This window comes from Sebastes fasciatus, chromosome 20 (assembly GCF_043250625.1).
Source record: "Sebastes fasciatus isolate fSebFas1 chromosome 20, fSebFas1.pri, whole genome shotgun sequence".
NCBI lineage: Eukaryota > Metazoa > Chordata > Actinopteri > Perciformes > Sebastidae > Sebastes > Sebastes fasciatus.
This window is the reverse complement of record NC_133814.1, coordinates 25,726,006-25,746,205: the sequence shown is the minus strand read 5'-3', so window position 1 is coordinate 25,746,205 and position 20,200 is coordinate 25,726,006. Positions and strand designations below refer to the sequence as shown.

Below are 20,200 nucleotides of genomic sequence, written 5' to 3'. Positions count from 1 at the left end.
CTCCTTCGCCCTCCAGCTTGCTCACTTCCTCCAGACTGCCAAAGCAACCGGTGGTGCGTACTGAAACGTGTCTCTCCTTTCAGCGTATTTCCTTTCTTTTCACAGAGGAAACCGAACCCGGAGAGGCACAGCGACCATTGACTCTCACTTGGCTTGGAGGGCCCAGCTGACTGACTGCTGGCTGGATGGAGAGGCTGAATGGCTTCTTGTGAGTGGCTGAAGTGTCGTGATTCTTTAAGAAAAAGCTGTCAGCTGTGTGGAGGAAGTTCAGGCTGCATGTTGCTGCTTGTCATCGGACAGTTTCTGTGTGTATTTACATGCATACATGTGTGTGTGTGTGTGTGTGTGTCAGGGTCTGCACACATTGTGAGCATAGCAGAGCTCCTCAGAGCTGCCTGCTCATGTCTAACTTCATTACAGCCTGAAGTCAGTGTTGTTGAGAGAAACAAGCAACCAGGTCGACAGAAACAAACACAAAAGAAACAACTCTCCTCCCAAAAACAAGCGACCTCACCTACTGACCCACCACAACATGAGAGAGAGATCACTTCATATATATGTATGAATTCATTTTGGATTGCATGCATTAGATTGCATTAATTATAAACAATAAAAATTACAAGCTAAAAGTGGATGCAAAAAGGACGTGAAATGTTCAACTTTAAGGTTATAACGAGAAAAATGTAAGGTTACAAACTAATAATGGATGCAGAAAGGACATGAAACATTCAATTTCAAGCTCATAACGAGAAAAGTGTAAAGGTAAAAGCTAAAAATGGATGCAAAGAGGACAAAAAACTTTCAATTTTAAGGTTATAACGAGAAAATGTAGAGTTACAAGCTATGCAAAAATGGATGTAAAAATGACATGAAACGTTTAATTTCAAGCTTGTAACAGGAAAAATGTAAAGTTACAAGCCAAAAATTGATACAAAAAGGACACAAAACATTCAACTTTAAGGTTATAACGAGAAAAATGTAGAGTTACAAGCTAAAAATGGATTAAAAAAGGACACAAAACATTCAACTTTAAGTTTATGAAGAGAAAAATATAAAATTACAAGCTAGAAATGGATGCAAAAAGGACACGAAACGTTCAATTTCAAGTTTATAACAAGAAAAATATAAAGTTACAAGCCAAAAATGTATGCAAAAAGGACATAAAAGTTTCAACTTTAAGGTTATAACGAGAAAAATGTAGTTACAAGCTAAAAATGGATGCAAAAAGGACATGAAACATTCAATTTCAAGCTCATAACGAGAAAAATGTAAAGGTACAAGCTAAAAATGGATGCAAAGAGGACATGAAACCTTCAACTTTAAGTCTATAACAAGAAAGATGTAAAGTTACAAGCTGCAAATTGAATGTTTCATGTCCTTTTTGCATCCATTTTTATCTTGTAACTTTGCATTTTTCTTGTCCTAAACTTAAAGTTGAGCTGCAGGCGTCAGTGGGCTTCTTCTTCTTCTTCCTTCTCTCTTTCTCTCTCTCTTCCTCTCTTGCAGTGCAGCAGAGTGGAGTTGAGGGGGTTGACCATTTGCCAGCAGCTGTTGCTCATTTCACAATGGTCCCGCCCATCCAGAGCCGAGGCTGGCAGTGCAGCAGCTCCACACTAGATGAGCAGCAGAGCTCCCAGCTCACTCACAGGAATATGTCTCCATTATGACCATCTGATCCACACAGCACAGAAGATCTGCTACCGGTGAGAGCACTTTTTATTCTCTCTCTTCTATCTGAGGAGCTTTTGTTTCACTTCACTGTGACTAGTCGTCTCTGAGTAGAAGGAAGAGACATTGAGTCATGGTTTGTCACAGTGTTTCTCTTCTTCCAGTCTGCTCTGACTCTCTTTCTCAGACAGGACATCTATTTAAAGTAGAAATCTCTCATATGTCCCCTCCTGATGTGTCCTGTTATGTGTGTTATCAGAGAGCAGAGTTTATCACTGGATCACTGCAACACATTCTTTCCATTCCCCCATTTATAGGCTGAGCCAGGAGTGCCAGTCTGGGACTCTGGGTCTCTCACATTGTCATCAGTTGCTCTTATTATTTGTGGATTTAAGAAAGCAGCTCAGGACTGGAGGGAAGTTTAGAGAGCAGATGTGTGAGCCCGGCCTCTGGCTGTGTTTATTACTCATACAAAGAGGTGAGAAGTGAAGAGGAGGGGGTGCTCAGAGTCCATGTTAATGTCTACAACTTCTGCCCACACAACACAACTTTGCTGCATTCAGTTGACCACAAAAGGCCACACGTTTCCGGTGAGATAAAGGCTGCTGCTTCCAGCAATTGTTGTCACACATCAACTGCAAATGACTTTCTGTTTTTTGTCACTTCAGTTAGCTTTGGGTAAGAAATGTTTCCTCTTCAGCTCCTCTCAGTCTGTGTGACTCTTCACTGTTATGTGCAGTCACAGAGCAGTGAGAGCAGAGAGGACATAGAGATGAAGATTGTGCACTTTGTGTCCGGGAGCACGAGGAAAGGTTTCATTAAAAAGGGATTATTTCTAGGGATGCACCGATCTCACTTTTAAAGTCCTGATACAGCTCAGATACCTGGGCTTTGGCCGATATCAATACGATACCAGTGTTGAATTAATAAGCTGTAAGCCTCACTGTGCGGAAGTCACTGTTCTTTTATGTGTAAGGCAACATCAGGCTTTACTTTAACATTGTTTTCTTAACTTTAGAAAACAAAATGTAACAAATAAATATTTTTTTTGTATTTAATTTATACAAATTTAATTTCTATTTATTATGAAAATAATAACTCTTCACCAGCAACTTGGTAAAAATCTTTAAAATTAATACAATTTTGTATTTATTATTAAAATAATATATCGTACACCAGCAACTTGGAAAAAGATCTTTTAAAATTAATCAAATTTGTATTTATTATTAAAATGATAAATCACACACCAGCTACTTGGTAAAAAAATCTTTAAATTTAATAGAATTTGTATTTATTATTATTGTTATAATAATAAATGGTACACCACTAACTTGGTTAAAAAATCTTTAAAATTAATAGAATCTTTATTTATTATTAAAATAATAAATTGTACACCAGCAACTTAGTAAAAAATCTTTAATATTAACAGGAATTACAAACCTTTTTAATGCAGCAAAAACCTGGTCAAAATTTAAAAAGGAATTACAATTCCAGTATATAATGTAAATAGTATATAAACATAGAATTGAATTGAATAGATTAGATCCATTGTGACTGATACCTGATTCAGCTATTTAGGTCAGTATCGGCCCGATATCTGATCCGGTATCGGTATCAGTGCATCCCTAATGATTCCTGTTGAAAGATGAAGTCTTTGCTGTGGTTCCAGCTCTCCCTTTGTGTCTCCCTCCTCTGTAGTTGTGCTGAGAGAAGCCCAGAGTGGAGCCCAGATCCTATTGTGGGATAATTAAATCCCTGCCGTCACCGTCACCAAATAAACCTCTGACCCGGACAGCATCCTCTCCTCAGCCTCCGTCCTCCGCCTCCTCATGTTCCTCCGGGCGGAGAGGAGGGCAGGGCACGCACGCACAGCCCGCCGGCCGCCGCCACACGCTCCTTGACGGGGATGGCGTTCCAGAGGAGGCTGGTGCTCGGCGCGGTGACCGTCTTCTCGCTGCTGGGCGTCTACGTCCTGTGTTTGAACCTGGAGAGGTCTCTGTCCTGGCCCATGGTGCCACTGAGACATTTCCACGGCTTCACGCAGGGACCGAGCAGGTGAGTCAAGGACGAAGTACACCTGCACTGATTTAGTGGAGGTGACAGTCGGTGATGGTCAGGGCCGGCTCTAGACGCTCTAAGGTCAGGGGTCAACCCCCCAAAACCCTAACTCCAGCCACGTAAACCACAACAATCAGACATCACAATGGTTTTAAGACACAAATATAGAATTTTATCTTCATTAATAACTCTATTTATTAGAATATAAATAATCAATTGCTCCCTGATGTTGATGTCAAAAAAAGTGTTTCCTCAGTTTCACTACAATTTACGAACGTGAGAAAGAGAGTTACAGGGCTGAAAAGTGTATTTCTTTCTCTATTTATTTATTTATTTGTTCATTTGTTACCTCAATGCAGAAAATGGGGAAGGGCGCCCACAGGCATTTATTTATTTATTTACTTATTTATTTACTTACTTACTTACCTATTTACTTATTTATTTACTTATTTACTTATTTATTTATTTATTTATTTATTTTCTAGAGGGCGACCAGCGCCCCCCAGAAGGTGACGCCCTAGGCGACCGCCTATATGACCTATACCTTAACCCTTGTGTGGTGTTCATGTTTTTGTTTCTCAGCCAATGTCCGCCGGTCTGTTGGACCCACACCATTATTGGGTTTTTAAATCAATACAGCCATAACAATCTATGTAAAAATACTTAACAGATGTTTACTTTATCCCAATTACAAGCAATATAGACAGCATATGGCAGCTGGGATATAGTGCGAGAAAATATAGACTAGTTCCCGCAAGACAGAGGGTAAAATGTGCGGGAATGTGGGAGCAGACAGGTGTCGGTGCTTGAAATGTAACAACCTCATGCGGGAACAGCAGGAACAGAAAAACAAAACTCACACACGTAGAAACAAACACACAAACACACACGCGCACACACACACACACACACACACACACACACACACACACAAACACACACACACACACACACACACACACACACACACTTACAGCAGGCCCAGGTCAGAGGATGACAGAGTGTAGGTACTGTAAACAGCACCTACAATTTCCACACATTTATCTCACTCGGGAGTCCAGAGGACACGGACATCACATATGTAATATAATTGTGTAGGGGGGTGTACAGGGTGCAGTCATTGAAAAATGTGTTCTTTTATATGTTCTTCATAGAAAATGAGCCGAGGCCAATGAGTCTGAGGTTGAAAAAATAATGAATCACATCATTTTTCTTTTAGTAAACATTGAAAACGGGTCCCACAGACCCCGAACACCACACAAGGGTTAAGGTCCTGACACACCAAGCTGACGGTCGGCTGTCGGTCTAGTTTGAGGACGTTTTATTTTTAAGTGAACTGTGTCAAACTTTTATTATTTTTATACATATTCCTTTAATTGTAGGAAAAAACTGCATGACAGTGAACTGCATGACATGACAGTGAATCAGGAAGGTAATTAGGGAGTCTTTCTTATTTCACATTACTGGCCACGTTCAACACGTCGTGTGTTTCAGCTGCTAAAGGAAATAATAACCACAAAACAAGCAGGAAGTGAAACTGGCTGCAATGCAAAGAGGATACGCAGCGTCTGCTGAGACTTCAGAAACTACAAGTGACATGCCCACTTTATGATAATCACATGCAGGTTGGGTCAAGTCATAGTCAACTGTCACACTGACACACTGACAGCTGTTGTTGCCTGTTGGGCTGCAGTTTGCCATGTTATGATTTGAGCACATTGTTTTATGGTAAATGCAGTACCTGTGAGGGTTTCTGGACAATATCTGTCATTGTTTTGTGTTGTTCATTGATTTACAATAATAAATATATACATACATTTGCATAAAGCAGCATATTTGTCCACTCCCATGTTGATAAGAGGATTAAATACTTGACAAATCTCCTTTTTAAGGGACATTTAGAACAGATAAAAAATGTGCCATTAATCACGATTAACTATGGACAATCATGCGTTTAATCGTGATTAAATATTTGAATCGATTGACAGCCCTACTTCTTATCAATATATGTTCTTTGCTTTTGCTTAATCCTGATTGATGCAGGTGATATCATCTTTTCCTAACGGAGCCACTTAAAACCAGCGAGAAGAGCTCAGAAAAAACCCCACAAAAACATGTTTTATGGGAAATAACCATAAAATTATCTGTTCATGTAGAACTCCGACACTCGTAGTAAGAAGTCGTCATTGTTTAATTTAAAATCAAATCAAAGCCAACACAACAACACAACATGTTTCACTGTCATAGAATCGTGTTCATGTTGTTTAAATCACCTCAATCATGGACCGATGAGGAGATCAGGCCGGTTTAGTATTGAGGTCAGATTCAGCAGTAAAATGGAGTTAAAGGGTTAAACTTTTAGATCATGAGTGGTATGAAAAGTTCCATGCGTTTTTTTTTTTGTAACCAGCACTTATTCCCCCTCTAGTTGTGTCATTGTGGTTTCAACAAAGGAGCCACACAGCGCTCCGGCTGCACTAATGAAAAAAGCCCCCAGAGTTACTGTTTCACTCGGAGGTGGTCTCTTACACGCGTATGTGAAATGTAAGCCTCGTTGTAACGGGCGGCGCTCCAGCTTTAAGAGCCAGCAGAACCCAGATAAAATGCCAGAGAGAAATGTCTGTTTCTCAAAGGTCTGTTTCAGACACTAAATGCTACGTTTGGGGCGCGTGGAGCTCGCCGGTCTCTCATTTTAAGAGCTGTTCTTTAATTTAAACTCCTGAAAAGAGGTTGTGAGTGTCCTCTTCACTTCCTGCTGTAGCTCCGTCTGCATGTAGGAGACCTCCGTGAAGCCTGTTGCATTTAGAAAATAAAGATAGAGATGCAATATTCATATATATATTATAATATTATTTGTTCAAAATGTACCTTAAAGGGAGATTTGTCAACTATTTAATACTCTTTTCAACATGGGAGTGGACAAATATGCTGCTTTATACAAATGTATGGATATATTTATTATTGGAAATCAATTAACAACACAAAAACTGCATGTGATTATCATAAAGTGGGCATGTCTGTAAAGGGGAGACTCGTGGGTACCCATAGAACCCATTTACATTCACTGATCTGGAGGTTAAAGGTCAAGGGACGCCTTTAAAAATGGCCATGCCAGTTTTTCCTCGCCAAAATTTAGTGTAAGTTTGGAGCGTTATTTAACCTCCTTCACGACAAGCTAGTATGACATGGTTGGTACCGATGGATTCATCAGGTTTACTAGTTTCATATGATACCAGTATCTTCACTCTAGCTTTAAAACTGAGTCCTCTACAATGACTAAAAAATTGTGTTAATGCGTTTAAGAAATTAGTTATGATGGCATTAACTTTGACAGACCTAGTTTTAATATGTATTTTTTAGTTGAAAAAAATATAAAAAATTGAAACAATAGGCGGAAATAAACAGAAGAAATTTAATTATTATTTTTAATAATAGTGTTTAATCGCTAGTATTTTTTCATCACAATAATTACCCCCCAAAAGAATGAAATAAAACCCTTAAATCTTTATCTTTTATCCCTTAAAACATGGAATAACACAATCTGTACAAACCTCACCTGTATATATAAAACCTATTCTCTAATATTCATCTTATATATATTCACTTAATCCCATATGCATATAGCTCATATATATATATATATATATGACCTCTGTGTGTATAGATATAAATATAACTCCACCTCTTTATAATACTCTTATACAACATGTTTTATACAATATTTCTCTTATTCATAAGAATATAACATATGTCTATTCTTTGCACCTTAACTGCAATCTGTATATATGTCTATTTATATACAGCACATGTATCCTCATTTGTACATATTGGCTTAATCAGCACTTTACTAGTCTGGTTACATGCAAAACTGCATTTTGTTGTACTTGTACTACATGCAATGATAATACAGTTTAATGCCTTATTCATGAAGTAAATAAAGCTTTATTCAATAAATGAAAAACTAGGACACATGTTTTAAATTCATCTTCTTCTCTTCATCTCTACAAACTGGTTCCAGGTGACTTTATGAAACACAAACCGGCTGCGTTTCACCGACTTTCCTGCAGTTGAACTTTGATCTTTGTTCAACATTAACAAGTCCCAGTTACTCTTTAATTCAGCGGTTTTTATTGCATTTGTGTTTCGTTAACTAACGGGGCCTTTATGAGGTTTACTTAGAGCCCAGTGACATCAGCAGCATCTGGTGTGTCAGGTCAATAACAGAGAGTCAGTCAGGGTGAAGATAAGCGCCGTGGTGGTGGTTACCTGCTGCAGCCGTCCGTCCTGTCTCAGGATTTATCTCTCTGAAATATTTAACAAACCAGCAACAACAACATCTTAACTCAAAGTCCACTTTCTAGCTTTTATGAGGAACCTTCAGCTGCTTCTCCTTCTTCGTTAACTTCCTCCCCCCCATATACAAGTCCCATACTAACCAAGGTCATGTGATAAGCTATCTCCATGGCAACTAACAATCCATCTGCTGGAGAGAAGATGACCTCGAGAGCTCTGGACTCAAAACAGAGTACATGTCTGGACCGCGTACGATCAATCTGTGAATTTATGGTTAAATTGTTACACATATAGTCAGAGGTCATGTCTGTAATGCTAAATCCAGCGGGACACGAGGACACTAGGACACTAGGGGCAAAGATTATTAATGAATACTTGCCAAGTACACTTAAACTTTTCTGTATACTTGTTGGTATAAGCCAAGTACACTTAGACTTTTCTGTATACTGTTTCGGATAAGCCAAGTACACATAGACTTTTCTGTATACTTGTTGGTATAAACCAAGTACACTTAGACTTTTCTGTATACTTGTCGGTGTAAGCCAAGTACTCTTAGACTTTTCTGTATACTTGTCGGTGTAAGCCAAGTACACTTAGACTTTTCTGTATACTTGTCGGTATAAGCCAAGTACTCTTAGACTTTTCTGTATACTTGCGGTATAAGCCAAGTACACTTAGACTTTTCTGTATACTTGTCGGTATAAGCCAAGTACACTTAGACTTTTCTGTATACTTGCGGTATAAGCCAAGTACACTTAGACTTTTCTGTATACTTGCGGTATAAGCCAAGTACACTTAGACTTTTCTGTATACTTGCGGTATAAGCCAAGTACTCTTAGACTTTTCTGTATACTTGTCGGTATAAGCCAAGTACTCTTAGACTTTTCTGTATACTTGCGGTATAAGCCAAGTACACTTAGATTTTTCTGTATACTTGCGGTATAAGCCAAGTACACTTAGACTTTTCTGTATACTTGCGGTATAAGCCAAGTACACTTAGACTTTTCTGTATACTTGTCGGTATAAGCCAAGTACTCTTAGACTTTTCTGTATACTTGTCGGTATAAGCCAAGTACTCTTAGACTTTTCTGTATACTTGTCGGTATAAGCCAAGTACACTTAGACTTTTCTGTATACTTGCGGTATAAGCCAAGTACACTTAGACTTTTCTGTATACTTGTCGGTATAAGCCAAGTACACTTAGACTTTTCTGTATACATGTACTTGTCGGTATAAACCAAATAGGCGACTACCGGACGCCAGTAAAACGTCTACAAAGTGCTGTATAAAAAGTAAAACTATATTATATTCTACTGAAACCTGAGCTGACCTGAGTTGAACAATACAAAATTATAAATATAATTAGCATTTTTCAGTCCAAAATGGCGACAGCTGCTGAGTTTCGTCTCTTTGCTTCTTTACTCTTTGACCATATACAGTATAAGTCCCGTACTTACTCAGGTCATGTGATAAGCTATCTCCATGGCAACTAACACTCTCCATCTGCTGGAGAGAAGAAGTTTGAAAGCTCTGGAAAAAACAAACCCTAGTAAGTGACCTTGGAGTTAGTAGAGAAAACATTTAATGTCTCAGATATAATTCAGCCTCCGCCCTCGTCTTCATGACTGCAATACCCAGTTATGCAGTGTGAGTCATAAATCAACTTATTCTGCAAAATAAACTTCAGATCCTCCCATTTTCTCATAATGTGTTATTGTGTGGAACGTTATTAAATTAATTAAAGGGTTGGTTCACCATAATTACACAATAAAACCCATTTACCCCTAGCAGTTCTTAGCCACAGACACGCTCTGTCAACAGTTAAATAAATCTTACTTTGGTTATTTTTATCTACTGTGTGTCTCTCTGCCTGTCATAATAAAATAAACCGAAAAACACATTATAAATTATAAAATAAGATAACAATATAATAAAAATAAGATGACATAGAATACATAGCATAAGATGGAAATTAAAACCCAATGATTAATAATAATAATAATAATAATAATAATAGCAATAATATAATAATAATAATAATAATAATAATAATAGCAATAACATAATAATAGCAATATAATAATAATAATAATAATAAAAATAGCAATAATATAATAATAGTATTAATAATAATAATAATAATAATAATAATATTATTAATCAGTTAATCATCTGTTCTTTTCTTTTTCTTTTCAGTGGTGGAGATTAGAATTTCTTAACACCAAAACTCAAAGTATTTCACCTCGAGTGAACTCTACTTGTAGGTCACTCTAGTCTTCTTAAGGGTGTAACCTCACTGTTGGTCTTATCTGTGTCGGCCAACAACCCAAAGTTTCCCCGGATAACACCCTCAGTGGTGTCGATCTTCTCATCGTACTCTCATCAACACAAATAAACTATACTATACTTCAACTTTATTTTATTAAGTAAACTTAAGTATACTTTAAGTATATTCCCAAGTATACTTTATGTAATAAGTATACTAATATCAGTGTACTAGTAGTATACTTGTAAGTGTGCTACTTAAATACTTCTTGGGACTAAATTGGCCAAACCTTTTAGTTTATACGAGCATACTTTTAAGTATACTAAACTTTGAGTACACAACTAGTTTATATCCAAGTTGTATTTTGTACTGCAACTATAATATGAACTATACTACAAGTGAACTTGTAGGTATACAGTTAGTTTATATATTTTGTAGCCCATTTTTTTAGTTTATGAAAGTACACTTTAAAGTATACTCTCAGTAAACTACTAGTTTATTTAATAGTTTTTACTGCAAGTGTACCTGTAAGTTTTGTTAAGTGAACTTATAGTACCAAATATGCTAATACTTTTCTGTATACTTTTCAGTATAAGCCAAGTACTCTTATACTTTTCTGTATACTTGTTGGTATAAGCCAAGGACACTGACACTGTTTGTCACTGTTTGTCTCTGATAAGTACATAAAAAGTAATCTGAAAGTATACTCTCTTATTTTAAGTTTAAAAGAAGTATACTGTACTAACAGCACACTTGAATAAACTTCTTGTTAGTAAGGGGAGAGAGACAGAGGAGGAGAGGATGTTGTTCAGATGATTTATTTCCAGCAGCGACCTGCCGGGCTCACCGCCAAATCTTGTTTCTGTCCTCCACAGCGGCTCACGAGACTCCGAGGAGCCTCTTGACCGACAGAGCGACGGGGACCGGTGGACCCGTCCGGCCCCTGAGTCCACCTTTCACCCAGAGCCTTCCTCTGGAGCAGCTCTGCATCAACACACCACACAGGCTCCCACTTTAAAGACTCAAACACCCACAGCCGCTAAACACAAACCAGCAGCAGCAGCCGAGAACAAGGCCCCGGATGTCTCAAAGTCCAGTTCTAGGTCTGATGGCGTGGATAAAACCAGGACCAGGACCAGTACCAAAGGCCCCAAGCTGAACCGCCAGCAGCCCACGCAGGCAGCCGGACCAACAGAGCCTCCCTTCATCGGAGACACTTACATGAGCGAAGACATCCCACCACAAACAGTGAGTTTGCTTGTATAGTCAAGCCCCTACAGTATGTGTCCACTGTTTATATGATTATAGCAGCTTTCATTCTGAATTCATAGTTTTTATTTAGTTTAATTAGATTTGTTGATTTCTCTCCTGTTCCTGCGTCAAATTGCTGTTGTTTTGGATACTACAGTACCAGCAATGTGTTTCTGATAGGGCTCTCAAGGTTCAACTTAAAAAAACTTTATTACGTTCCTCATATACATACAGGTAAATGACCTCTGCGTTTAACCCATCCTGAGCATTTTAGCGGCTGTAAAGCGCCCGGGGGAACTACTTTAGGTTCAGTGTCTCTCTCAAGGACGCTACGACATGTAGACAGTAGGAACCGGGGATCCAACCGCTGACCTTCTGGTTAAAGGACGACCACGCCTTAGGTTGTAGCGGCTCAGTTTTAAAGCTAGAGTGAAGCTACTGGCATCATATGAAACTAGATGGTGTCTGATACCGACGCACAAGTCTCCCCCTTTAGCTCTGTCAGATACAAACCGGCCATATTTGAAGCTGAAGTAGGCGAGATTGGGAAACTGCCGGTTAATACCGGAGCGCTTCCAGTGAACTAAACCTGCACAGATCAGAGCTGCAGACTTGAGACTTGGATTTGAGTCAGATTTACGTCACTAAAATTGGAACTTTAGACTCATGTTTTGACCTGGTAAAAACAATAACAAACAGTGACAGGCTAAGCCTTGCATAGCACACAGGTTAAACATTTAATTACTAAGCCTGTGCATGAAAAAACATTACTAACGCACAACTGTGAAACCTGCCGATATGTCATATTTTTCTTTTTGTCAAGAAATCCCATAAAACGACTAAAAACCCAAACATTTAACCTACTAAAAGGTATTGTGTAAAAACCTACGAACCTCATCTAAACTTAATGAATCCATCGGTTCCAACCATGTCATACTAGCTTGTTGGGAAGGAGGCTAAATAACCCATTTTCATTCACATATCTGGAGGTCAGAGGTCAAGGGACCCCTTTCAAAAGGGCCATAACAGTTTTTCCTCGCCAAAATTTAGTGCAACTTTGGAGCGTTTAGTCTCTCCCAACAAGCCAGCATGACATGCTTGGTACCGATGGATTCATTAGGTTTTATAGTTTTATATGATACCAGTATCTTCACTGTACATCAACCTGTTACAGCCTCTGAAAGACAATAGTTAATAGTTTTTGGACAACAATGGAGGTGCCACATGATCATCTGTGTTGCATCACAACTTCAGATTCTTCTGGTTTCCATCAGATGCTGTCATAGGGCGGCTGCCACAGCTGCACTGGGTGGGTCTGTGTTTCCAGTAAACGCTTCATAGAAAATAAAGCCACGGCTCCGTTTTCTCCATCTCCCACCCTGAATGTGTCATCATCAGCGCCGAATCTCTTTTGTTGAGCTGTCAGTTGGTCCACTGAAGGACGAGAAAACACACACAGGATAAAATGAAAAAGTATTGGGAGCGAGAGAGTTCTGTAAGAGTTTAGCACAATAATGCATCAACATGATGTGAGTTTCCTGCCATGCACACACTGTGCTTTTGTACAATACAGCTGTTAAAGGAACAATGTGTAACATTTATAATAATATAATATTCATAACTATGTTAGGCTTGGTAAAAACTATCAACTCCGTTAAGCTGCAGTTTAGGCTTTGAGCTGTTACATAAGAGGAGAGTGAACCCAGGTTGAACCGATGATCAGACAACCAGGGGCAGATAACTCCGTTAACCAGATAAAGTAGTGCCGTTGATGCGTTTGCATGTGAGTGTATGCTTCCTTGTCTGCTTGAATGTGGTTTTATATTGAATGTAAATGTCATAATGAATACGTCTGTCAGTGGATGAAAGCTCTCGTTGTAAGCGTAGTTCTTTAGCAGACCTGTAATTCCTCGATAATTGCCTCCAGTGAGAGTCTGGAGGTTAATCTCCAGGTTATGCAACCTGCCAAGTGGAGCTCAAGCTGATGGCTTTGTGATGATCACATGGGACATAAATATACAGAGGACCTAGTATGCTCATATTCAGGTGCATACTTGTATTTTGGGTTTCTACTAGAACACGTTTTCATGCTTTATTGTTCACAGTGGATGTGCTGCAACACCTCTTTTCACCCTCTGTCCGAGAAAAGCACAAAAGCATGATAAGTTCCCTTTAATACTTCCTTAATGTGGTTTGATTACAACGATAACTGTGTTACCTGCCTCCCTCAGGACTGCCCAGACAATATCCGAAGTCGGGTCACAAAAACAGGATTTGTCGACGGATTTCTGAAGCACATTCCAGTCCTGCAGTGGGCCGAAGACGTCACTCGTGAACAGCACCAGCGCCTGAGCCGGTACCCAGGAGCACACGGCTGGGGAGGGATCGATTACAAGAGTGAGTTTTTGTTCTATTTTTTCCTCATATTTATATTTATTTATTTATTTATTTATTTTCCTTTTTTGTTTTTACATTTTTTTAAATTATTTTATTTTATTTGTTTTTTGTAAATTTTTTCATTTTCATTGTTTTATTTATTTATTTTTTATTAGCAGTTTATCAAAATTCCAAAACCCACACAGTGAAATTGGGACCTGGACCACTTATGGTACATGTCCACAGCCTCCGTACTTTCCACGCTTCCCATTCACTGTCTATGTAAGCAGCCGTGCAATGCATTCTGGTAGCGTGGCATTTGCCACGCTACCAGAATGCATTGCCCGGCTGGACGCAGCCTGTGGACACGTACCGTTAGAGTCCGATGGTTACTCACTTTGTAATGCTCTAAATTGGTTATTGATTAGAACATTCTTGTGTCTGGATGTGCATCAAAAGAGTTTTTCATTTAACATTAAGTGCAGAACACATGACCTTCTTTTAGGTCGGGCCTTCATGTGTTTTTGTACTGCCAGTATAACTCAAAATGAATTCATAATAGTCACCAAAGGTCGTCTGAAGTTGATACTGTACTCTCTGTTTGCATTCCAAATACATCCCGACAGAAAGTATTTAGGATGATCTGATTGAGGTCATGTGGGCCTCATCACGGTTGCTGATCGTGCAGAGATAATTGCAGCTTCCTGTCTGTGTGCCCACACAGGAAGCCTCGGGGGGTTTTCTGTCTTTCAGACTAATCACAAATTACTGAATCTGTGGGCGGATGCTATTACATAGTCACACACAGAAGAAAAAAAAACAGTGGTTCAGCAACTAAATGATTTTCCTCATGATTTAAGGATTTCTGTTTTTCTGTGTCAACAGCGTTGGTGGAAACTCTGTCCGTCCTCAACTCTTCCGCTAACTGGCGGCTGTTGGACGACTGGAAGGATCGCAGCAATGGATCCAAGTGTATCCGCTGTGCTGTGATCGGGAACGGTGGGATACTGAAAGATTCAAAGAAAGGGAAGGAGATCGACGGTCATCACTACGTCTTCAGGTACTCACTGACTCTGGCCTCGTCAAGTCATCCTACGTAAAGAGCTTCAAGTCCAGTCAATTTCATTTATGTGGCCCAATAACACAAATCAAAATTTTTGCCTGAATGGGCTTTGAACTCATTATTTGGGGCACTCATACTGGCACATTACCAAAACCAGTTGGTGTGTCTTTAAATGGTTAAATTCTGACGAAAATATGACGGATTAAAGGATAATAAACAGGACAGATTATGTGCAGGATGTTAATGTTGTTCTCTCATTATGTTTGTGTGTTTTCATCTGTGATCTTCAGGACCAACGGGGCGATCATTAGGGGCTTTGAGCAGGACGTGGGGTCTCGGACCACCCACTACACCTTCTCCACCAACACACTGATGAACTCCATGAGGAGCTACGCGGGCCTCGGGTACACAGGACCCCCTCAGTCTAAAGTGAGGACCAAAGTCTTTCCTCCATAAGATACTAAACTTGTAACAGAACCGGGTTTGAGTCACCACCTCACACTCTGCTGCTCTCCAACAGGAAACGCGATACGTTTTTCTGCCGGATCACGACCGTGATTACCTGCTGATGAAGGCTGCAGCGACACACACTCGGGTGGAGAGAGGACGTGAGCAGGCCAAAGAGTAAGCAACGCATACAGACTGTCATAACCATGATAAACATCATGTCATGGTCTGTTGCTCTTTATTTGTTCAACTAGAAAATCCATACAAACTTTAAACACTCCACAGTCCTTTGTAAATAAAGGCCAGGTCCATCTGCAGTCTGTCTGACGTCGGTTACCAAAGTAAGCTAATGAATGAGGTTATGAATAATGAACGCTGGCACTATCTGAGTCAACGTTAGCTGTGACTTACCGTCAAACCTCAGCCAGTTTTTCTCCACACTAACTGGCAGCTCGATCGCTGATGACACACAGATACCAACATCGTCATAGTATTGGCTCACGAGCCTTGTTAGAAGTGGGAACCAAGCGTCTGATATCTTCCACAGAGATAAACAAAACATTCATTTTGGACCCGCCAACATTTTTTTAAATGATTAATTAACGATGTGAAAAGTCTCAACAACCATTGGATGCGTTGACATGAAATGAGGTTCATTCATGTTCCCCTGGATTGGTACAGATACAGAGCAGCTGTGCTGTGTGAGACAGCAGGTTAGTGGTTAGTGCTGTTGCTTCACACACAGAACAGTTCAAAACTCACTGTGGCACGCTGTCTTATCTCTATCACTTCCATATTCACACCCCATCAAGGGTCGCAACCCTTGTGGCTTTCTAGAGAAAGCAGCCCCCATGCTAACCATAGCATGTACAGTAAACATTTACATTCAGATTGAATTTGTCACTGCACAGTGTTCAGTTGTTTGTCACATGGCAAAGTTTCTTATCCTCTTTTTAACCCTCTGAGATCCACAATAGACCTGTTTCTGTCTCTTTTAGGGGGGTCCAGGGGGTCTTTAGGGGGAGATAGCAGGTCAACAGTAGACGTCACATAGAAGTGATGTATATCATCTGAAAGCTGGGAACCTGAAGATTAATTTGAGATGCAGAACTGTGTGTCAAGTTGTTCTAGTCATAAAGGAGAAATAAACATGAATTATAAGTTGTTGCAGAAACTTTGTGTTGATAACATTCATTAGAGATTTGGTGCTAAATTTAATTTTTTTTTTACCAAACAAGAATTGATAAAAAATGATCAATAATCCCTCCAAAATCCCACATTAAGACACCAAGACCTTGACGAACACCATAGAAAAAGCCATGCTGTGATTTGGGATCAAAAACTTTTAACATTTTAGAGATTTCTGCAAGAATTGGCATTTTTCGGGCGATAGGATGGCGAGCACTTCTGTTGTGTAAACTGCTCAGAAACCCCCTTATTGTCAATCTAGCTAGGAAAGCCATCCATCCTCTGAATGCTCTAGGTCTCTAGTTTGATCCATCCATCCTCTGAATGCTCTAGGTCTCTAGTCTGATCCATCCATCCTCTGAATGCTCTAGGTCTCTAGTTTGATCCATCCATCCTCTGAATGCTCTAGGTTTCTAGTTTGATCCATCCATCCTCTGAATGCTCTAGGTCTCTAGTTTGATCCATCCATCCTCTGAATGCTCTAGGTCTCTAGTTTGATCCATCCATCCTCTGAATGCTCTAGGTCTCTAGTCTGATCCATCCATCCTCTGAATGCTCTAGGTCTCTAGTTTGATCCATCCATCCTCTGAATGCTCTAGGTTTCTAGTTTGATCCATCCATCCTCTGAATGCTCTAGGTCTCTAGTTTGATCCATCCATCCTCTGAATGCTCTAGGTCTCTAGTTTGATCCATCCATCCTCTGAATGCTCTAGGTCTCTAGTTTGATCCATCCATCCTCTGAATGCTCTAGGTCTCTAGTTTGTGGCTGTAAAGTTTCATGAGGCTGTGATTATCCTAGAGGTCACCACAGGTCATTTTATACAGTGACATCAAGTTTCCAAAAATGGTCTCACTACAATGAAATGTCTCCTACGGGGACTAACATCATCACACATGAATACAGTTGGGCTCATTTGCATACACCATTTTACAATAGGCGTAAATAACACATTTGTACTGCATGCAAAAGACTTTATTTTGTAGTAATGTTATATTTTTATCCCACAGTCCATCCAAGTACTTTGGAGAGGACGTGTCAGTAGAAAAGCTGAAGATGTACCACCCGGATTTCATCCGTTACCTCAGAAACAGGTGAGTTGAATTCTCCACAGAGCAGCGAACAGACTGAGAGCAGAGATCACATTTCAAATAGTTGGAAATGAGATTAAAAGAGAAGCGGAGGCTGAAACCGGAGTGAGCTGCTGTGGGAAATTCCCACACAGTGACAGAGGAGGAAAAGAGGAGCGTATCAGGGTGTTCCTGTAACTACGCTCACTGTTGATTCTCCCAAATAAAGAAAAATCATTCTCTATGAATCTTAATTTTAAGCATCAGAGTATTAAAGGTCCCATATCATGCTCATTTTCAGGTTCATACTTGTATTTTGTGTTTCTAATAGAACATGTTTACATGCTGTAATGTTAAAAAAAAACTTTATTTTCCTCATACTATCTGCTTGAATATACCTGTATTCACCCTCTGTCTGAAACGCTCCGTTTTAGTGCATTTCAATGGAATTGCAACGGAATTGTGTTGCCTGGCAACAGTTTGGGACCATGTTTACTTCCTGTCAGCTGATGTCATTCACATACACTGCAACAGGAAATAAACTGGGACCCATTTAGAATGTTTACGTTTAAAACTTTAAAATGGTCTAAATATTGTATATTTGTGACATCACAAATGGACAGAAATCCTGACGGCTTGTTTCAAAAGCTCAGTTTCTGAATACGGTCTGTGTGTGTTTCTCTGTGGATTAAGCGTTTTGATACTTTCACAGTATTAATATAAAACTTAAACCTGCTTTATAATGTAAAAGCCATGAAAATGTCACTTTTTACAAGATGGGACCTTTAAAATCACATTATTTAGTAATTATTTTGTTATTTCAAGATGGGTAATAACACTGGGTATATATATTTTTTATCAAGCAATGCACTGCAAATTTGAACAAAAAAAACAATATTTCATTGCTGGGACTTAAAGATGTTTAACCTATTTATGTTGTGTTGTCTGACTTTCTTCTTTTTTTGTTTCAGATTCCTTCGTTCTAATGCTCTGAAAACCAAATACAAGGACATTTACCGTCCGTCAACAGGTGCTGTGATGCTGCTGGCTGCGCTGCACACCTGCGACCAGGTGGGATTCATCATTTCTGTTTTGCAGTATAACTGTCATTGAGCTGTTAGTTTACTGCGGTACAAGGCTGTACTTGTCTGATAGCATGAGAATGTTTTGACTCGTAGCAGTTGGCCTTGTAAACACATGTCGGCTACCTCTGATGTAGCCTTGATTATGCAGCTCTGTGCACAGCATGAATTTATCCTGAACTGTGTCTCATCAGATTTCCTCGAATCCAATGTCACCACTGTCTAAACCTGTTTTTCAAACTTGTGTGGTGGGAATGGAAATGAGATAGTCAAGTCAAAACATGACAGTTTAAATGACATGCTGTGTTTTAATCCTGACTGTAGCTTCTCTGTTTCTTTCTTTGATGAAGGTGAGTGCGTACGGCTTCATGACCCCAGACTACAGGAAGTACTCCGACCACTACTACGACAGCATCTACCACCCAGTCGGCTTCTTCATCAACCACGACCTGCGTATGGAAATGACGCTGTGGCAGCAGCTGCACCAGGCCGGCCTCGTACAACTCTACATGCGCGATTGAATTCAGGTCGACCAGAAATCACGTCGTCATCCTGCACACGAGTCGCCAGCATGGTGACAGGAAGTCCAAAGATGGACAACCTTCCTCGCCTGGCTGGTCGTCGTGACTCTGAACCGAGCAAAACTAAAAAAAAGTAGCAGAAGTTTTCTTTTAATGAAGGATTCTGATTCTGTGATGGTTCAGCATGGAGATTTAGTTTTATTTTTTGTTTTAGTATTTGTTATAATTTTAAAAAATCTACATTCGTTCGCCCAGAAAGCATTTTTTGGTGATTTGCGGGTCAAAATAGGTCCAAAAGCATCCGCGTTAAAACCACATTAACTTTGGTTAAAAACATTTTAGTCAATGTTGGTCGTCCACTTTGACTCAGACGGAAATAATTCAACAACTATTTGATGCATCGCTGTTCAATTTAGTACAAATATTCATCAGAGGATGAATCTTAATGACTCTGGTGATATTAAGATTTTTTATTTTTATCTAGCCCCATCATCAGGTGAACATTTTAATTTCTCCAATAGCTCTCTTTTCTGTTAGTAAACATGATGACGTATTTTGAGGGCGTTAAGAGGAAGCAGAAAAATTCTCTAAACATGTTAGTTAGTTAGGTAGTTTGTCTGTCTCCGGAACTTACTGGAGACTGAGAAGCAGCTCAAACATGAGCTTAAACTGCGCTTTGTTGTGAGCATAACATTACAAACTACATTTGGTGTAGCTGTACTGTCGTCCGGGTGGAAACAGTAGAGATTATAGACGCTGTACAGCGCCAGAAACAGGTTGAGATAACAATAACGAATCGTGTAGGAGAACTACGATGGCCGACGGGAACACGTGAATGTCTGTATCTAGAGTTAGTGTTTGGTTTGTCCGTTCTGGGCTACTATAGAAACACGCCCGCCGGCTCTGTGGAGAGGACCCG

At 39.6% G+C, this 20,200-nt stretch overlaps 2 protein-coding genes across 2 annotated transcripts in view; both read left to right on the top strand.

Moving 5' to 3' along the window:
* Positions 1-20,200, top strand: part of cep131 (centrosomal protein 131) — a 213,740-nt gene that overhangs the window by 57,287 nt on the left and 136,253 nt on the right. The gene's annotated exons all lie outside the window — the stretch shown is intronic.
* Positions 1,539-19,582, top strand: st6galnac (ST6 (alpha-N-acetyl-neuraminyl-2,3-beta-galactosyl-1,3)-N-acetylgalactosaminide alpha-2,6-sialyltransferase). Its single transcript, XM_074619384.1, has 10 exons — positions 1,539-1,703; positions 3,367-3,723; positions 11,161-11,533; positions 13,768-13,933; positions 14,798-14,972; positions 15,266-15,404; positions 15,496-15,599; positions 17,619-17,702; positions 18,650-18,749; positions 19,111-19,582. The coding sequence occupies exons 2-10, from the start codon at positions 3,575-3,577 to the stop codon at positions 19,279-19,281; spliced, it is 1,461 nt and encodes a 486-aa protein (XP_074475485.1). The 5' UTR covers positions 1,539-1,703; positions 3,367-3,574; the 3' UTR covers positions 19,282-19,582.